This window comes from Drosophila hydei, unplaced genomic scaffold, assembly GCF_003285905.1.
Source record: "Drosophila hydei strain 15085-1641.00,03,60 unplaced genomic scaffold, DhydRS2 tig00000283-arrow-arrow-pilon, whole genome shotgun sequence".
In the NCBI taxonomy this organism is placed as follows: Eukaryota; Metazoa; Arthropoda; class Insecta; order Diptera; family Drosophilidae; genus Drosophila; species Drosophila hydei.
In genome coordinates, this window is record NW_022045702.1 from 1,276,063 (window position 1) to 1,295,877 (window position 19,815).

General features: G+C 46.6%; 2 protein-coding genes across 2 annotated transcripts; both read right to left on the reverse strand.

The window, feature by feature from the left end:
- Positions 1 to 229: 229 nt before the first annotated feature.
- Positions 230 to 14,000, reverse strand: LOC111600503 (protein split ends). Its single transcript, XM_030223790.1, has 12 exons — positions 13,714 to 14,000; positions 12,818 to 12,981; positions 12,669 to 12,757; positions 11,922 to 12,598; positions 11,469 to 11,657; positions 11,326 to 11,366; positions 9,118 to 10,399; positions 7,809 to 8,399; positions 7,603 to 7,727; positions 3,171 to 7,541; positions 1,960 to 3,086; positions 230 to 1,866 (listed from the first exon to the last, which is right to left on the reverse strand). The coding sequence occupies exons 2-12, from the start codon at positions 12,843 to 12,845 to the stop codon at positions 298 to 300; spliced, it is 10,089 nt and encodes a 3,362-aa protein (XP_030079650.1). The 5' UTR covers positions 12,846 to 12,981; positions 13,714 to 14,000; the 3' UTR covers positions 230 to 297.
- A 669-nt stretch (positions 14,001 to 14,669) lies between these two features.
- Positions 14,670 to 19,721, reverse strand: LOC111600470 (DIS3-like exonuclease 2). The gene is made up of 4 exons (XM_023316577.2): positions 17,808 to 19,721; positions 16,340 to 17,750; positions 16,059 to 16,178; positions 14,670 to 15,676 (listed from the first exon to the last, which is right to left on the reverse strand). The coding sequence occupies exons 1-4, from the start codon at positions 19,387 to 19,389 to the stop codon at positions 14,956 to 14,958; spliced, it is 3,834 nt and encodes a 1,277-aa protein (XP_023172345.2). The 5' UTR covers positions 19,390 to 19,721; the 3' UTR covers positions 14,670 to 14,955.
- Between the last annotated feature and the right edge of the window lie 94 nt (positions 19,722 to 19,815).

Genomic DNA, 19,815 nt, shown 5'->3' on the forward strand with positions numbered 1-19,815 from the left:
TAGAAAATATATAAAATTATAAAGAAATATATATATAGTATTATATATACTTATATATATATATGCATTTCGTCCAGTTTTTAGCACACGTTGAAAACTTTTCTTTGAAACCAAACGCACTTAGCGTTGTGTATTTGCAGGCGTTGCTGTTGCTGCTGCTGCGGCTGATACTGCCGCTACGCCCGCTGCTGCTGGCACGCCTCCCCCGATTCCCGCTGGTGCTGCCGCCGCCGCCGTTGCTGTTGCCGCATTCAGGTCATCGCCCTGCAGATCCACATTGGCGGCACTGGCGTACTGCTAAAACCATGATTGCCTAATATCATATGGCTTGGTGCCCAGTGCAGAGGGACGATAGCCAGCTGGAGGCGGCGGCGGCTGACCGTAGCCTGCCGCAGCGGCCGCAGCAGCCGGGCCACCTAGCAGACTCTGATTAAAGATCATGCGTGCATGGAAATCATCGCGGCGCAGATATTGCTGATACAGCTGCGAATTGGGATCCAGTTGGGAGGCAGCGAATGGATAGGCCGCAGCTGCAGCAGCTGCTCGTGTTGATGGATGCGCTGCAGCCAGAAAGGGATAGGAACCAGCTGCCGTACTTAATGGATTTTGTGTTTTATCTGCCGCATTGCCCGCTGCATTTGCTGTGGCTCCACTGTGCGCCGGCGCGGGTGGCATATAATATGGATTAGGTGCAGCATCGCGGAACTGATCTAAGTAGCTGCTAGCAGCTGCTGCCGCTGTCTGATCCCCGTACAGACCCAACGCACTGGGCGTGGGCGCAAAGTTGAACGCACTGCCGGGTACCATGCCGGCGCCGCCACTGGCGGTCTTCAGCGAGATGGCTGCCGCATCGGCCGCCGTTTGATTGGCCGAGGCGCTGCTCGCTGAAGCAGCGGCCGCAGCTGCTGCAGCTGCGGCGGCTGCAGCTGCGGCGGCTGCAGCTGCTGCTGTTGCGGATGACGACGTACCAGCAGCAGGCGAAGAAACGCCGCCGGATTTGAGACCCGCGTACAGTTGAAAGCCTTGATGCAGCACCTGAGCGTGCGCCTGCAGCTGATGGGCTGCAGAGCTGGCAGCCGCTGCAGGCATTTGTGGCATGTTGTACTGTGACATTGACTGCTGGTTGTGTTGCTGTTGTTGCTGCTGCTGCTGCTGTTGCTGCTGCTGCTGTTGCTGCTGCTGCTGTTGCTGCTGTTGTTGTTGCTGCTGCTGCTGTTGTTGCTGCTGTTGCTGCTGTTGTTGTTGTTGTTGCTGCTGCTGCTGCTGTTGCTTAGTGTTTGCCTCTGCTGCCACTGTCGTTGCCTTCTTCTTGCGTCCACGTTTGGCAGGAGCCTTAACCTCGACAGTTGCTGCTGCAGCCTGTTGTTGTTGTTGTTGTTGCTGTTGTTGATGATGCTGCTGTTGCTGCTGTGGCGTAGGCTGTGCGGCACTATTGCTACCAGGCACATAGTTGCCAGGCAGCTGCTGAGCGGGATTGCCATACGCTGTAGCAGCACTGGATGCACTGTACATATGAGCTGCTGGCGGCATATTCTTGTCAAAGTAGTTGACAGGATAGCCGAGCATGGACTCCGCTAGCGTGTGCATCAGCGGATTGTTGTAGGTTTGTGGTGGTGGAGGCGTGGGCTTGTTGTAGGCAGCCAAATGATGCGTCTGACTGAGATGATGCTGATGTGCAGTTGCGGACAAGTGCAACATGTTGCTGTTGTCGTTGTTGGTCGTAACGGCGGATTGTGTTGTTGATGTGGGCTTGCCAGTTGTTGGTTGTTGCGCTGCAGCAGCAGCTGCAGCTGTTGCTGGTGCATAGTTGTGATTCAGCTGCTGCGCCTGCTGCTGATACGCATTGTGCGCTTGCTGCTGCTGCTGCTGTTGTTGCTCTTGTTGTTGCTGTGTGGGCTGAGGTTGCTGTTGCTGTAGATTGTTGCTGGTGCTGCCATAGTTATGCGGCTTGTGTGGCGCTTGTTGTTGCTGCAGCTTTTGCTGCTGCTGTTGCTGTTGTTGTTGTTGTTGCTGCTGATGATGTTCCTGATAGGTTAGAGTACGCGACGGCTGCAGCTGAGTTAAATGCGGCTGTGGTTGTGACTGTGGCTGCTGCTGACTATTCTGTTGCTTATTAGCCGCTACCTGTTGCTGTTGCTGTTGCTGTTGCTGCTGCTGCTGCTGCATGTTGCAGGCGTTGCTGTCTTTAGCAAAATCTTTGGGAAAACCCATTGCCGCCGCTCGATTATACATTTCAAATGCCTTATCCGGCGCTATAGGGCCCAGCTGCTTGCCAAAGGTCATGGAACCTAGGAAGCTATTAAACATTTGCTGTTGCTTGTTGAGCAATGTTTGAGGCTGCGATTGCTGCTGCTGTTGTTGCTGCTGTTGTTGTTGCTGCTGTTGTTGTTGCTGTTGTTGCTGTTGCTGTTGCTGTTGCTGCTGCTGCTGCTGCTGCTGTTGTTGTTGCTGGTGCTGCTGTTGTTGTTGCTGCTGCTGTTGTTGTTGTGTGGCTGTATGCAATTGTTGCTGATGATTCTCATCCAGCTTGGCCAGTTTGCTGGCAGCAACATCTCTATAATCCTCATTGGAACGCTTTAACGGATTTATTAATGTCTCCGTTTTGGCTGGCTGCTGCATTTGATGTTGCATAAAGGTGGCCATATCACTGCCATAACTAGGTGGTACAATTTTCTGCTGCTGCTGCTGTTGCTGTTGCTGTTGATTGTCAACAGCATCCGCTGCTGCTGCTGCATTGGCTGCCGCATTTGTCGATTGATATTGTGCATATGTCGGATACTTGGGCTTCATTCCATGCATCTGCTGCTGCTGATGAGCCAATGCCTGATGGTGCTGCTGTTGACTCTGATGTTGCTGTTGCTGTTGTTGCTGCTGAGTCGCAGTCAGGTTAGGCGGAAGTAGACTGTGACCCAGGCTCCATTCGTTATTATTTGGCTTAGCCACAGGCGTCGCTGTAGCAGCAGCAGCTGGTAGCGGATTGATCAGCGTTGCTGGATTATACAAGGCGTGTTGTTGCTGCTGTTGCTGCTGCTGTTGCTGCTGATAGCTGTCATGTGTTGGCCCATACCCACTGTTGCCCATAGTTGCTAAAAAAAACGAGAAGACAAAGTTAGAAAATGTTAAGTAAAACAAGTCAAGGGCTTATCGAAAAGCTGCCATGCTTAGCTTACCTGGTAAATGTGCCGTAGGGAGTGCAACTGGTGCTGGCGCAGGCGGTTGAACCACTGGCGGCGCAGGCGGTGCCACCTGTTGCTGGTAGGGCGATAGCACAGGCTGTTGATAAGGTGAATGTTGTTGCTCGGCCGGAGATTGGGCCAGCGGCGTGGGTGGCTGTGTGGCAGCCGAGGAGGCGGGCGAATCCACGCTGCTGGGCATTGGGCTCAGCGCCTGCTGCTGCTGGGCATTGGGACTGTGCGAAGGCTGCTGCTGCTGCTGTGGCTGCTGTTGCGCCGGCTGCTGTTGTTGCGATTGCGGCTGATGATATGGCGACTGGCCATGGTAAGGGGAAGGCTGCGTGGAGTGAGGAGTGGTGTAAGGCGAACTCTGTGGCTGCTGATAGGGTGAATGCGGATTGGGCGTGCTGGGACTCATTGAAGAGTTATAATCGGATTCCTGCGATCGCGGCTGTTTGTATTGATCATAAATGGGCAACGGCGATGTGGAAGAATAGGCTGGTGTCTTCGACGCCTCTGAGCCAGACGGATTATAGCTATTGCCCCCACCGTAGGGCGAAGTGCCGCTCAGCTCCGGCGTTGAAACATTTGGCGAGGAAGCCGAAGAGTAAATATGCTGCGAATATTGTGGATACGGGGAATTCATCTCCCGCGGACTACAGCTCTTATCTGGACTACTCTTGGTGGTGGTGTCCTGATAGAAGCCCACCTTTATGGCTCCGTTGAGAGTATATGGAGATGCTGGCTTGCCCATATCGTCATTTGGCTTCGGTGACACCATGATGGGTGAGGCGCCAATAGGTGAGGCGCAAATAGGCGATGTATACGAGCCAGCCGCATAGGAACCATAACGCTCATCGATGGCTATGCGCGGCGAATCAGGATCCTGACTGAAGGAGCTGCGCTCCGAATTGCTGCTACCCGTGCTGGGCTTGCGCTGTCGCATCACAACAGGCAGCGAAAAGTTGTTGGTCGGATCGCCAGCAGCTGGCGAGTGGGCGGGTGGCGCCACCCGGGCGTCATCCTGTGCGATCGACAACGACGTTGGCTGCTTCTCATCCTCGCTGGACTTCTTGTTGACCTTCGGACCGCCAAAAGCTTTGAGCCACGCACTCAAATTGGGCTTCTCCTTGGCCTCGGCTGAGGCTGCTTTGGAAGTCAATTCGCTGACTTTGCTCAGCTCGAGCAGCGCTTCGAACGGCTTGGGTGGCTCTTTGGTGGGCGTTGTTGCTGAAGCTGACTCCTCCGGACTGCCGCAGCTACTGTTCTCTTTGGGCTGCTGTTCGTGCTCCTTCTTGTTCGCCAGCTCCTCGAGTGTTTTGCCTAGCGCAAAATCTTGGGTCGTGATCACCGTGCCCAGACTAAGCTTTGGTGCTCCATCGCTGCTCTCCGAGGTAAGCGCATTTTTCGATTCTTTTATCTTGCTGACCACAGGACTGAGTAGCGTTTCCAGCTCCTCCGTCTTGGCCACGTTCTGTATGAGATTTCCCTTGGCCTTACCCGGCTGCAATCTCTCAATAGTTCGCATCACATTCGCCTTGGCCTTGGCCTGCTGAGCCTGCGCCGTTGCCGCTTGTTTTTCTTTGAGCGATTTGCGTTTCGCCTCCTTGGCCATCTGTTGCTTGATGTGCGGTGGCGGTGGAGGATTAAGAAGCAGCTGTGTGCTGCTCGGCTCCTTGACGGGCTTGAGTGGTGCCGACGTTGCTGTTGCTACAACTGCTGCTGGTCCGGTTGTGGAAGGAACCGCTGGCGCTGCTGCCTGCGGCGTTATTGCTGAAGAGTTGTTGGAGGACGCCGAGGTAGAGCTAGCCGCTGTAGCCGAGGTACTGCCAATGGAGTTACCCGAGTGCATTGAATGCGGTGGTGTACCGCAGCTGCTACTCACGCTGCTCGCCGTGGGAAGCACATCGGATTCGGTTTTTATGCTTTGCTTGGGCGTCGTTTCGCTGACCAGCTCATTAAGCGCTTCGGCCAGCTTTGTGGGCACTAGTTCCGCCTTGGGCGCAGCCAGAGCAACGGGTCGCCTAAAGTCTGCCGCATCAAGTTTGGTGCCAATGCTCGAATCAAAGTCATCCAGCAAATTGTAACGCGAAGGTGAATTGCTTGCAGAGCTAAACTCAGAGAAGCGCGGCGTATGTTCCAGCCAACGATTGATGTCCTTCAACGTTTGCTCCGTTTCCACATCCAGCGCCTCCAGATTCGCGTTGCTGTTGGCCGTGGCTTTTTGAGCCGCTGCAGCTGCTTTTTTGCCCGTCAGCTTTTTATTGCCCTTTTCAGCAGACTTTTCTGCTGGCTTTGGCGGCGGTGGCATTTGCTTGTCCGCTCGCTTTTTGCTGCTGGCTTTGGCGCTGGAATCTTTGGCCTTGACGCTGGCGGCACTATTGTTGCTAGCCGACTTGGCTATATCCTTGGTGGCCGGCTCTGTCTTAACAATTGCTATTGGCGGTGTTGAGGTTTTGGCCAACGCCGGCGGTGGCGTCAATTCCCGCAGCAGCGGCTTGTCAACGTTTTTTGGTGTCTCTGCTTTCTTCGGCTGTTTTTCCACGGGCTTCTCCTCTTTTTCCTTTTCCTTCTCCTTCTCTGGTTTCTCCAGCTTGATTAGCTTCTCTGCGCTGCTGCTGGATTCCTTGGCATGCTTTGGCTCTTTGCTTTTGCGACCACGCTTATGATCCGCTGCCGGCTCTGTTGTATTTTCTCGCTTCTTCTTGGAGTTGCTGTTGCTCTTGATACTCGTTGATTTGGAGTCCTCGGAGGGCGCCACAGAATTGGATGCACTGGAATTGCTTTGTGCTGCACGACTGCGTCGATACTTGATCACGTCGTATTTGTCCATGAAGGGCAGCAACATCTCCAGTTCCGCCTGCTCGGCAGCTGCGGCTGCTGCAGCCGCTGCTTCTGCGGAGCTCTTCTTGTGCTTGGCACTTCGTGACTTTTCCTTATCCTTATGCTTATCTTTGTCTTTATCCTTATCCTTTTCTTTGTGTTGTGAGCTCTTCTTGTCTTTCTCTTTCTCCTTCTCCCGTTCCTTCTCTTTCTCTTTTTCCTTTTTTACATCTGTTTTCTTACCCCGCTTAGTGGCCACTGGCGAGGGTCGACGTCGCCGCTCATCGGAGCTACTGTTGCAGCTGGCCAACGACATAAAATCAGATTCAGAGTCCTGATCGGATTTGTCACCCTCGTGACGTGCGCTCAGCTTGGAGGTCTCGACACTGCTCACCTTTTTAACAGTCGTCAGCAGCTCGGAGAGATCATCGTTAAGCGCGCTCTTTGAGTATTTCTTGTGTAAATCCACTTTGAAAGGCGACATGCTGCGCGACCGTGAGACATCATCGTCGTCGTCATCATCATCATCTGCATCCGCATTGTCGTCATTATCAAGTTCGTCATCGTCCTCCTCCAGCTCTGCAGCGGATTCTGCTAGCGCTGCTGCTGCTGTTGGCGGCAATTGCTTCTTATCAAATAGCGGACTATCATCGTCCAGGTCATCCAGCTCCCGCTCGCCTTTGCCACGGCCACGTCCTCCCTTCTTGCTCTTCAGCTGCCGCTTAACAGGCGTTGGTGTCTTCACCTTCGACTCGGCGGGCACCATTTTCTTCTTTTGTGCAGCTATCGTGCGCGCTGTGGGTTTCACTAGCGATTTGACTTTCGCCAGAGCCAATTCTTCATCGTCGCTCGATTCGGGCTCAGACGGTGGTGGATCACTAACCTCCGATTCCGTTTCCGTTTCGGGCGTTGACTTTTTACCCGCTTTTTTGGTCTTTTGTGTTTTGGTAGTGGGCTTTGAGGAACTGTTGGCCGGTGTTGACTGCGAAGACTTGCTGCCTTTGGCTTTGCGTCCACGTTTACTCGAGGTAGCCAGCTCTTTTTCCTTTTCCCTGTCCTTGTCCTTGTCTTTGTCTTTTTCTTTAAGTACTTTGTTACTTTTACTCTTCTTTATTACACGCGGCGGCGGTGGCGGCTCCGGTTGCAAGTCCTCTTCATCCGTGTCCACATCTTCTGCGTGACCAATGCCTCTTTCGGTTTTGGTTTTAGTTTTCTTTTTACGCCGTTTATCCTTCTCCTTGCGTTTACGTTTCTGCGCATGTATTGTCATTTCCGTTGCAGGCTCCTCTGTTTCACTGTGCTCCTCCTCTTCGGCACTGGTGTCCTGTAATCGTTTGCTCGACGTCGAGTTCGCTGAGGACTCCTTTTCCTCTTCACCTTTTACTTTCTTGTTGAAGTACTTTTCGCGAAATACATTCATTTTTGAGTCTGCGGCGGGATAACTTAAATTCGGATCATCATCGTCGTCTTCAGAGAGATTATCGAAATATTTTTTGGTTGCCTTGTCGAAAGCGTCCTGCAGATTGTTCACCATTTCCGTATACTCTGTGGTATGGGAGATAGTTTATATAATGTTTATACACACATATAGTATATTGAGATCTACCATTGTTTTGACCATTGTACAGTCGACAATTGTTAACTATCAAGCGAAAATCGTTGCGAAATTCGCTAAACTTGTGATACTTTCCACTGTCCAGTTTGTCCTCCATCTTGAGCAGGTCCATGGGTCTAGAAGAGGGGCGATTATTTGTTATTATCATGCACATATGTAAATTATATATATCAGCCTCACTGTATGTTTTACTTTACCTTCTGATAATTGAATAATATCGCGGTGCAATATCCTCTTCAACGGGATCCATGAAGGGCCATGCATCCCGGTGATTCTTCACATAGACAAGTACTTTATGCATTCCGATTTGTAGCACCTCCTCCGTTTCGGTAAAGCTAAGAATATTCGCATGATTTGAGGAGTTGTACGTTGAATTGTTGTTTGCTTTCGCTGATGATGTGGTTGTTGTCGTTGTTGTTGTTGTGATGGTGGTGTTTGTTAGATGATGTGTTATGGGTCTGGTTACATTTGTTATGTGTTGTTGTTGTGTTATGTTTGTTGTCGAGGAATGAGACTTATGTTTATTACTGTTTATATGACTATGTGGGTGGTGGGTGGAGTTGGGATGGTGCGTGTGGTTGGTGGTGTTGTGTGATGGTGTTTGGGCTCCGTGCGGCGTTGTTATTTTTGTTGCGGTTGCTGCTTCCGACGTTGAGTGGTTGTGATTGTTGTTGTTGATGTTGTGATTGTGGTGCGACGCGTGCTTATGGTGGTAGTGGTGGTGGTGGTTGTTGTTGTTGTTGTTGTTGTTAAAGCTGCTGTTGCTACGGTTGGTACTATTTACATGGCTACGTTTTTGTTGGTACGTTTTTTTTTATTGGTTTTTTGTTACGGTTATGATGAACAGTCAAAATGTTGTTGGTTGTTGTTTTGGTGGTGGTAGGTACAAAAATGTACAATACAAATGGGTAATAAAATGTTAATTCAATTGATATATTATATACAATTTGATGAAATATGATGGTGTCGGTTAGTAAAGACGAGTGCAACAGTTAAGAACATGCAATTAAATAACAAACAAACAAAATTACAGTAGGATTTAGGGTCTAAACTAAATGACAAAGCTTAAATACCTTTGCAGACATGGATTTTACATTTTGTTCGATCATTTAGAAATTAACAAAGCTTTATATCAATCAATCATAAATTCAATTACTTCCCACATCTAAACTAAGTTCATGTATCAAATTTCATCAGTTCAACTTTACTCAGAGTCAAGTTCGTTTAGGTTATATATATAAAAGTACATATTATCTGCAAAGATATTTCTAAGACAGCCAAAATTTATAAACTCTGCGCTACTTTCAGTATATAAATATTTTTGTTCTAATAAATCAATGATAGGCTGTCTGTAAAAGCTTTTTACATTTAGGAATACTTTTTACATAGATTAGTAAAAGATCTTAAAGATCTAGACATAGATAGTATGTGTGTGTGTGCGTGTGTGTGTGTATTCTGTGCTATGTTGGGCTTTGTTTGATTAGCTAGAGTTTATTTGGCACTTACTCATCGGCACTTTTGTCAGAGTAGGCGTTGCTAATGCGTTCCGCCTTACTGGATGAGGAGGCAGTAGAGGCAGCCGACGATGGCGTTCCCGTGGCTGTTGACTTTTTGCTTTTCGTTGGCGCCTCCGATTTACGTTCCGCTTTGGAGGAGTTGCCGGAGCTGGCGCCAACTGCGCTCTTTTGTTTCTTAGAGCGTGCCGTCGCCTCGCCAGAGGAAGAAGAGGTGGAGTTGTTGTTACTGATGCTGCTGCTATGTTGTTGCTGCTGCTGTTGCTGTTGCTGCTGCGCGCCCGTTGGTATAAATATATTGCCCGTTAGGGAACTAAGTGAATTGTTTGTTTGCCTGCCGGGCAACTTAACATTGGCCGCTGGCGCCATCTGCTCCTCGCGCTTAACAGCTGGCACTGGCGGCTGTGCGGGCTGTGCTGGCTCTGGCTGCTGTTGCTGCTGCTCCTCGCTGTCATGCGCGACGGGCGAGGGCAGACTTAGATTTGCAATGCTTGTGGCGACCGCAATGGCCGCCGAGTTTGAATCCAGCAATTGCAGCTGACGGCAAAAGTTCTCCTTATCCTCCGGGCTCAGTGAAGGAGTCTCTGGACTCTGCGGCGGCAGCTGATGTTGCTGCTGCTGCTGCTGGTGATGGCGACTATGGCGTCGCTTGTGGCTGCGTCCACCTGTTGTGTGGTTGCTGCTGCTGCTGTTGCTATTGCTGTTGCTATTGTTGTTGTTGTTATTGTTGTTGTACGTGTCTTCTTCGTCTGTCTCAGACGCATGCTTGTGTCGCCGCCGATGATGATGATAATGTTGTTGATCCCGATCACCACGATCTCTGTCACGATCGCGACGCTCGCGTGAGCGTTTCTTTTGCTTTTTTCCTGACTTCTTCTTCTTGTGATGATGGTGATGGTGATGATGATGATGGCTCTTGTTCTTCAATTTCGCTGGCGTTTGCGATTTTTCTCTCGGCGGCGGTGGCGGCGTACGAAACTTATCGCCAGCTGCTGTTACAGAGCCTAAATGCTGATGCTGCTCGAGTTGTTGTTGCTCTTCAAATTGTTGTTGTTGCTGCTGCTCGAGCTGTTGCTTTTGCTGTTCCGCTAGTTGTTGTTGCTGCTGCTGCTCTTGTGTCGACTCCTCGTCGTCGTTTTGATCATCCTCTTCGGGCGACAAGCAGAAGGTTTCCCTGTGGCACAGAAATTCGCTCGAATTAGTTGTTGTTGTACGTCTGAGGGAGCTTGCGTAAGTTGAAATACCACTAGCTGTTGATGTCGATTGAGAGCTGCAGCGAGAAGAGCAGAGAGAAGTAAATCATTAATAAATTTTACTAACAATTCATAGTATATCAAGAGGTTTACTTAAACAAAGGCACAGTAGAAATCGCTTAAGACTAAATTAAATGAATATTAATACATTTGCCCTGATTTATGATGTCTAATTAATTACTTTGCTGGTTATGTTTGTTAAGCTTTTACATGAAAATTGCATTTTAAGTACAGTGAATACCTGCAAAGAAGTTCTCATTGATTTTACATTAAATATTATGAACTCTACAATATTTTAAATGATTTTTAAAGGCTAACGAAAATGTTTATAAATTTAATTGAAAACTCATGTTAGACTCTTCTTTTCGAGCATTCACTGTAACTAAGTTAATTTGCAAAACGATTTTTACTGTTATGATATAATACGCTATGGAAAAGTCTGTGTTCATTTGTTGCGTAGATAACATCTTGTTGCAGGTGGGCCCTGTTCGATGAAAGCTGAATGGAATGAAGTGCCACAACAAATGTTAAAGTTAAATTATAAAATTTAAGCAAAAGTAATATAATAAATTGCAATATATCAAATATAGGAATAGTAAAAGAAGCATGCTTACATAATTGTTCATATTGTGTGTTTTGATTATTTTTTTTATTTGCTTTTGAAAACGAAATCCAACCAATTATTTTCAAATTATGGACAAAACTGAAATTAAGTGCGTGTCGCTCGATTATTTGGTCCAGTGTCTCTCAGTTTCTCTCAGTCTCTCTCGCTGGCGGCCTGTTGTTAAGCGTCGATGAGAATGCGTTTGTTTATTCTTCTTCTAAGTTTCAATGACAATTCTTTAAGCAACTTTTTGTTGTCGTTTAAGTAAAACAAATCGAAATGAAAACAAAATCAATTTCAATAATCAAACTTAAACAGCGGCTTTTGAAACAAAATATGCTTGGATGTGTGCGTGTGCTTGATAGTTCTGGCTGTTGTTGTTGTCTGTGTGTGGTTGTTGTTCTTGTTGTTGTTGTTGTGTGGTTTATATGATTGTGATATATGCTGTCCGCTTCTTGCTCTGTTTATAATACTGGACGTGCTAACCGTCTGCGTGAGCGTTGCTGCGCCGCGGGCGGCGCCAAACTCGCTGAATATTGTCGCTCGCGACGTTCACGTTCTCGCTCCCGCTCACGCTTACGCTCCTCTTCTTGGCGCGCCTTCAACTCCTCTTCCTGGCGCGCCTTCAACTCGGCTAGATTACGTATGCGACTGGAGTTTCGCACTTGCAGCAGTCTGTAATCGAGTGAGAGAAACAAAGTTAATTACTATATCTAACGCAATTTGAATACAAATATCACTTAAAACATCTATTCAAGATTCATAATTGAAGACATCTTCAGCTACAGAGTACAGCATGCCATTATCATCTCTCTTTGCTGTTCTTATTGGCTAAAGCAAGGCTTTATACATATATAAATAACTGATTCTGTATCACTCAAAGACAGAATGAACATGAAACAAAATCATATCTCGTACTTTCATCTGCGAAACACTTACTTTCTGCGTCTCAAACGTTCACGCTCGCGAAACAGCTGTGGCAGCTTGGGCAGAAAGTTCTCATCCAGTATTTGGAAGAGTTCACGTTCTTTACCATTCGTTGAGGTCTTAAATTTGGCCGCCAAATTCTGCCAATCCTCTTCGGTGAAGCAAATCACCTGCCAGACAGTGCTATTGCTGCCTAAAGTTGTATTCGCACTGGAGCCAGCGGATCCTCCAGCTGCTGCTGATGTTTTGCTTGAACCGGAAGCTGCGGCCGATGTAGGCTTGTCCTCGCGGTAGAGTCGCGTGCCGTAGAAATACCAATAGCCCGAATTTTTAGCGTCGTAGCCGAGCGGCTCAACGCGCAAACTGTCCGCCTCTAGATTACTGAGTATGACCTGCACATCGACAGAGTCCAGGCGAAAGTGACATAAATCGTGCAGAATTTGTAGACGCTTGCGAACGGGCAGCGATTGAAAATCTATGTCCGTATCAAAGTGATTCTCTGTCTGATGCAGGCGACACTGTTGGCGCAGGAATCGGCGCAAAAACATTTGATAATTGCTATGTGTAATCTCATTGGCTACCGACTGTAGCGCATCGCAGCCGGTTAGAAGGCGTACAATCAATTCGGGCACTAAGGCAACTTGATCCTCATCGCTGGTACCATCGGAGAGCAGCGCCGATTCGAGGTCCTGCAAGACAAATAGACAAGACTTTAGTTAATGGTATATTTCAAAATAATTCTATGCGTGCCAAGCTCACCTCAATATCTATGTCTGGCAAATCGAAGGCGGAACTAAACAATGAACAGAAATGCGAAATACACGGTATCTCCCACCATGATTGTATGTCTAAAAGAAAACGAGATATTTAAAATAAATGTAAAAATTCTTTTTGGATTTATTGCTTACCCAATAGGCCAATGAAAGTAGAAACCATTTATGTATGCTTTGTGTATTATAAACTTGGTTGTCTTCAAGATTCAATTAAAAACAATTCCAGGGCGCGGTTGCGGTTGCGTTTGCTTTCTGATCGTTCCTTGTTGTTGCTTAATTTAATATTCGCTTCACAAACTCTGTACAAAACAGATATTCAATTAATTTAAATAAAATGTAATGTAAGACGGCCAGTTGTTTGATATATTGATATATTGACTATATATTTTTTAATTTATATTTATGTTTTTTAAGTACTGCCGGAGTATGACAAGAACAAAACACATGTACCCAAACTTAATGGCGGCAAAAATAAAAACGCGTGTGCAACATGTGTGTGTGAGTATTTGTGTGCGTGTGCATGTATGAGCGTATGTTGTTATTGTCAATTTGTTTGAGATACACAAACAAACACGAGTGCTTATCAATTATCAAAAGCGCGCGCGGCGTAAATTGCGATACACACATATACTCAAGCGCACACTGTTACACTTTGGGAGCGCACCCACACGTTTGCATTTCGGGAGAGAAAGAAAGTACACGCGCACCCCTTTCGCGCGCTTAATTTCAAGAAGAGAAAATCAAAACAGATGGCCAATAAACTAGGCCCACAAACAAAAACGCGTTGCCTCCCGCATGGGCGGGAGTGGGACGACTATATATGTAGCCAGTGTTGTTCAGCGCTAGTTGTGCTGTTCACTTTTTCCACAGCACTGTTGATTTCTTGGCTGGTCGATGAATTCCGCTCTCTACCCCTGCTACCATACTACAGTTATTTTGCCTGCTGTCTGCACTTCTATTTTCTTTTCTTTTTGTATAATTAATATGCCCTTTCTCTGAACATATATCGGGAATGTTTTTAAGCAAATTACGCGCGATTTTAGGATAGAAGCTCCCCTCGAGCATGCGCCGCCTTCGCCATTGCCTTGTTGCGATGCTACGCTGCTGCTGCTTCTGCTGCCTCTGGCTGTGTGTATATATTTTTTCATTTGCGCTTTCCTTTTGCCGTAACAGTGAAGCACGCAATTGGTTGATGACAACTGCTGTTTAATTAATATTGTTTTTAATTTTTTAGTAGTTCTATGCACTCTATGAACTCAACGAGCTTCAGCTAACGTTGCTGTTTTTATTTTAATTTGCTTTCTTTTTCACATATAAATATAATTAATGGACGTATGAACCTTACCGAACGACAGAATTTAAGCAATGCGACTCAAACTGTTTGCAGTGTTGCCCAAACTGTGCGCTGTTACGCTCTCTATTGGACTGTTACATGCTATCGATAAGGCGTACGTGTTTTTCCGATTAAGTATCAATACACCGCTTCAAGATATTTAAATTTTATTTCTATAATATAAAAAATTTTATGAAACAAATTCCATACAGTGGCAATTTTGAATAAATTTTTTCTGCTTCTTGCTTAATAATTACTTCGTACATATAAACTAAGTATATTGTTAGCAAACGGCCTGCGTTAACTGTTAACTGGAGAAGTTTGCTGTTAAAATAAATTTAAACTATTTATTTGCGAGCATAACTAGATTCTGTTAGTTTCCGCAAGGTGTCGGGAAATTTTTATCCATACCATCCAGTCTCTCGTGTGCTTCAAATAACACGCAACAGTGTGCAACAAATAAACAACTGCCCAATTACACTGGGTACCATGTAACAAATTGTGTTGAATTAACATACTCTCCGTTTGCAGCCTGATCCGTTGGAAGATGGGGAGTCACATATGTCAAAGAGCGGGAAGGTTTTCTGAGTTTTTTCTTTCTTTTTTTTTGGAAGTTCTTTTTGAAAACTGAAAATTTTGACTTAATTGGAAATATATTTTCAAAATTTCAATATGTGTAGACCAAAATTAAAGTTTTTTTTTTGCATTTTTTAAGAGGTTGCATATCGACCACATCAGAGTTGCAACTTGATTAATAATCGATAATTCACAGGTTTCAGGAAATTTATAATCGATCCACTGTGTTTTGAAATTGAAGATGAATTAGAAAACACGCAGCAACGATTTAAAAATAAAATAGAAAAAAGCTGCACGTGTGTGTGTAAATGCGATATTTTTGCGGCCGCTATCTTCAAATCGGTTGTTTCGCTGTTATAGTTAATTATGAACTGTTTTTTCGCACGGCAAACATTCGCTGCGGCTGCTGCTGTTGTTGTTGTTGCTGCTGCTGTTGTTGGTGTTGTTGTTGCTGAATCTGCTGCTGCTGTCGACGCAGACGTTGCTGCTCCTGCGACAGTTGTTGAGCATTTTTCAGGTGTACATTATTTTTATTAGATTTGTTGCTGCTTTTTGCAGATTGTTGTTGTTGCAACTGTTGCTGTTGCTGCTGCTGCTGTTGTTGCTTTTTATTGTCCTTGCGAGAGGAGGCGCCTTGATGTTCAATGCTGGGTCCCTTTTGACGCTGATCGGCAGTGAGTAAAAATCCCGTTAGCTTGCCATCCCATATAATCAACCGAATGGGCACCACAGAGAGAAATTGCAGTTTATATGGCGTCTGCTTCATATTCCTCTCGGCAACCAGAATGAAATTGGGTGCATTATGCGTATCAATTAGCACTCGCTGCATTTTGTAGTTGATACTTATGACATGTCCTGATTCAAGGGTGACCACATTCATCATATGCTGAAAGATCTCCATGACCACGGCACGCATATAGATCACCTGTCGATTGCTCACATACCGCTTGAAGAACAAATTACTGGAATCATCGCCCGCTTGCTTGGCATTGTATTTGCGTTCGTTAGCAACTTTTGTCAAATGATGCAGTTCATCCGCTGTGCGCTCAGGTGCAGCGCAGTAGTTCAAACCGGCGGCGAGCAGACTGCAAAGGCAACAAAAAAGAATGAAAATAGGAATGAGGTTCGCAACTATCTTAAATATCGATATGCATCATCGCAATGAACATTTTAAAAATGGTCGATAATAGCAATTCTTATTAAAATTGCATTCGCTAAACACATTGCTTAATTATTTATATTGTTGTGGGTGTAGTATTATTAGAAAATACTTCACTTTAGCTTCTGATTTATAAACTTCCAAATATTAGCCACTTTCATTATCTTACATACCTATGTAAGTACGCAATTTAAATATCGTTAAAGATATCGAAACTAGCAAGTATCGCACATAAATGCAGTGCCTTTAAATATTGTATACAAACTTAAGCATCTCTAAAAGAGAGTGAAAAAGGGGGAAGTACATACCGATGCACCATAACATCCGGATAGCGTCGAATTGGACTCGTGAAGTGGGTGTAGATGGGTATTGAGAGGGCGTAATGCCATAGATCAGAAGGTTCCGTTTTGCCATCGCTGCATATGTAGCTGTAAAAAAGAAAGAACATGATTAATACCCTGTAATAACATATATATATATAGATTTATGCGACTAAGCTCATCTCATTTATGTCAACAGATGCCGTCCTATACTCTTCCAAAACATTACAGGGTATTATAATATCTCATGTTAATATTGCTTTACTTACGTCGCACGCGCCATGGGCTTCATTAGCAGCTGGCTTAGACACGCCGACATGGCAACAGGGTCGGCAGCTTCCTGGCAGAGCTTTTGCATGCTGGTCTGCAACGCTTTCGAGGAGCTGTAGTCCAAATCGAAACCCATCGAGTGAAGCTTTTCTCGCAACGATTTCAGTGACTTGGTCAAGGGAGGAGGATGATTGCGGAGCACCGCAATATTGGGATATGCATCGTAGATGAATTTGGCCACCGCCTGATTGGCCAGCAACATGAACTCCTCGATCATGTGATTCGCCTCTCTCTGTTGTTCCACCTCAAAGCCCATGGGTTCGCCTTCCAGTGGATCCAGACTAAAGCGAACCTTAGCATTGTTGATGGTGAGGGCGCCATCATCAAAGCGCTTAGTGCGAATCTTCGAGGCAATGCCATGCAGCCAGGTAACTCTCTGGACTATATCGTTGACCGTAAAACCATTGAGTATGTTGGGAAAATCATCCTCGGTGAAAGGTTCGAGTGGATTATCAATTATCTTCTGGGCATGCTCGTAGGCAAACTGTGAGCACGAGTTCATGATGGATCTTGTAAAGTTTGGCTCAGCCAGCTGTTTGCCCTGGCCATCCATGCGCCAGAAGACAGAGAACGAATACTTATCCTCCCCTGGCAACAGGGAGCAACGGAAGCAGAGCGTCTTCGGCAGCATATGAATCACCTCGTTGGCCAAATAGATCGATGTGGAACGTTCCTTAACAATGTTGTCCAGCTCGCTGTTCTCTTGCAGATAATGTGAGACATCTGAGATGTGCACACCAACCTCATATTCATCATCGCCCAACTTCTCAATGGACAGGGCATCATCCAAATCCCGTGCAGTCAGTGGATCAATGGTAAAGACGCAGCTTTTGCGCATATCCCGACGATTCAATAGATCAGTGGCTGTTACAGCTGGCGCCGCCTGTGCGTACATCTCATTGAAGCGCTCCTCATACGGAACAATATCTCGCAAACTATTATGGAAGAGTATGGCCTTCAATTCATTGTCCAGATTGCCAACGCGTCCAAGCGGCTGCACCAGCTCCGCAATGCAATGGCCATTGGAGTCCGTCTCGAGTATGTGCGCCAGATACAGCAAGCCGCACACTTCGTCCATCTGCTTGCCACCCAAATGAGCCGCGCAGCTAGCCTGCGATATATAGACCATGGGCATGCGCAAGTCAAAGGGCCGAAATTTGTAGAACAACTCATCGTCGCACAGTTTGGTGGGATTAGTAAAGGAAATATTGCCGACAATCTGGCGTAGCTCGGTTTGCTTAACAATGGCAATGACAAAAGCTTTGGGGCAATTATCGGAGGAAATGACTGTCACATTGTCATCGTCAGAGTCCTGCGATTCGGTCTCCTCCGACAACTCCTCGTCCTCAGCTGCGAAAAGAGAGAGGGCATTAGAAGCTATCAGAAGAAGAGGAAGCTCACAATTACCTAATGATAGCGAGCCCTTGCCACCTATAATTGCGCCCGCTGACGCATCCGTTGTCTTGTTCACCGTGGCGCCCACATTCAAGACAAAAGCACGCACCGTATCGCCTTCGAAGGCATAGCGTCTGGCCACGGGCAATAGAACAATGCCATCACGCTCCAGTGCCTCGCGATCCGTGGACATAGTTATGAACGCCTGGCGATTATTTTTCCGATTCACACGAATCTCCTCCTCGACGATGCGACCATAGCCAGCGGTTACCAGGCGTCTGGCATGCGTCTCTAGATCACCAAAGTCACCTTTGAAGAGCAGCTCCTGCGGCAACAGCTGCTCGCTGCCCACATGCTGTTGCACGATCTTGTTGATGTAGGAACGCATGGCATCCAGTTCGGTCTTTAGAGAACGTGGCGTGTTCTTGTCATTGCGCTTCTTGCGATTGCGATTGCGTTTGCGCGGCGATTGCCCACCAGTCTCCAACTGTTGCTGCTGCTGTTGTTGTTGCTGTTGCTGCTGAGTTGTGGCAGCAGTGCTGCTGCTACTAGTGGTGGATATATCTGAATCGCGTCGTGAACGCAGAATCTCGCCTAAACGCTTTTGAGTCATGGGCTGTGTTTGATTTCCAGGCTGTCGGGCAATTGGTCGTTGCTGCTGCTGGTGCAGTTGCAGCTGATGTTGCTGCTGCAGTTGCTGTTGCAGGTGCTGTTGCATCTGCTGCTGATGTTGCTGACGATTCGTCATGTCCATGCCGCCATCAATGCGATGACCAGCAGCTACCACCTGCTGACGCATTACATTAGCTGCCATATAGTTGTTCGATCTGTTCAATTGCTGCGCATCTGATAGATGCAGCCAATCCAGCTGGGCGAGCACCTCGTTTTGCGTGATGAACTGCTGAGCGTGCGCCTTAATGTCGGGGCTCAGGCAGGCAAGTTTTAGGACTAGGTCCTTAAGGGCATCCACCTCGCTGTTAAGCGCATGGCGAGATTTACGCTTTTTCTTTAACTCCTGTTGCTGCTGCTGCTGTTGTTGTTGTTGTTGTTGTTGCGTTGACTGAATGGATGTGGCTGCTGTTGCAAATATATGCATTGGCATATAGGAAGCCATGGGAAAGGGGTAGCTAGACAAAGGCAGCGGCAATGGTGGTAAATGACTTTGCTGCTGCTGCTGCTGCTGCTGCTGCGGCTGCTGTTGTTGTTGCAGTTGATTGGCAGCGGCATTTGCTGTTGCAACAGCACTAGCAACATTGAGCACTGGCATTGAACGTTGCTGCGGCAATTGCATTTGCGACTGTGAGACATAGTTGCGCATAAATTGATGAGCTTTCTGTTCGATCAAGGGATAATCCGTTGTATTTGGCAATTTCGTTGAGAATTCCTTTTGCGTTTGTTGCAGTCGCGTCGCCAAACGTTGCGAACGCTGGCGCAATAGCTCAATCGCACTTGGGTAGTCTTTTTCGGTATCAAGTTGTTGCTGTTGTTGTTGCTGTTGCTGTTGCTGCTGCTGCTGTTGCATTCTGCGTATCGACGGCGGCAGCTGACCCGTTACAGCACTTTCTAAGCTCCCTACGCTCGACGTTTTTGACATGTTTAAAAACAGTTATTGTTGCTGCACACCAAAACGGTTTTGTTAAATAAAAAAATACTTGTTTGTTGTTTATATCTTGGCAGCGTATTTCACATACTATGACAACAAAAACACACATTCGTTTTAATGTGGCGCACAACGTGTTTCCCTCTCTTTGCGCATAACGTCACAAAATTTTGAATATGACCTTGATGGTCAAATCTTAACTAACTGAATATAAATTGTAAAAGTTTACACACATTCCTTTGATTTACTTGAAGATATATAGAGTTCGTTACATTTCTGTTAACTATACAACAACAATAGATGTGTCAAAAATATATTTGTTTTTTATTTGTGACGTCACTTAGTTTTTATTTTGTCAGAGTCACATCATCAATCGAACAAGACGTTCCGATCTATCGCACTATCGCATAGTCAAGCAAT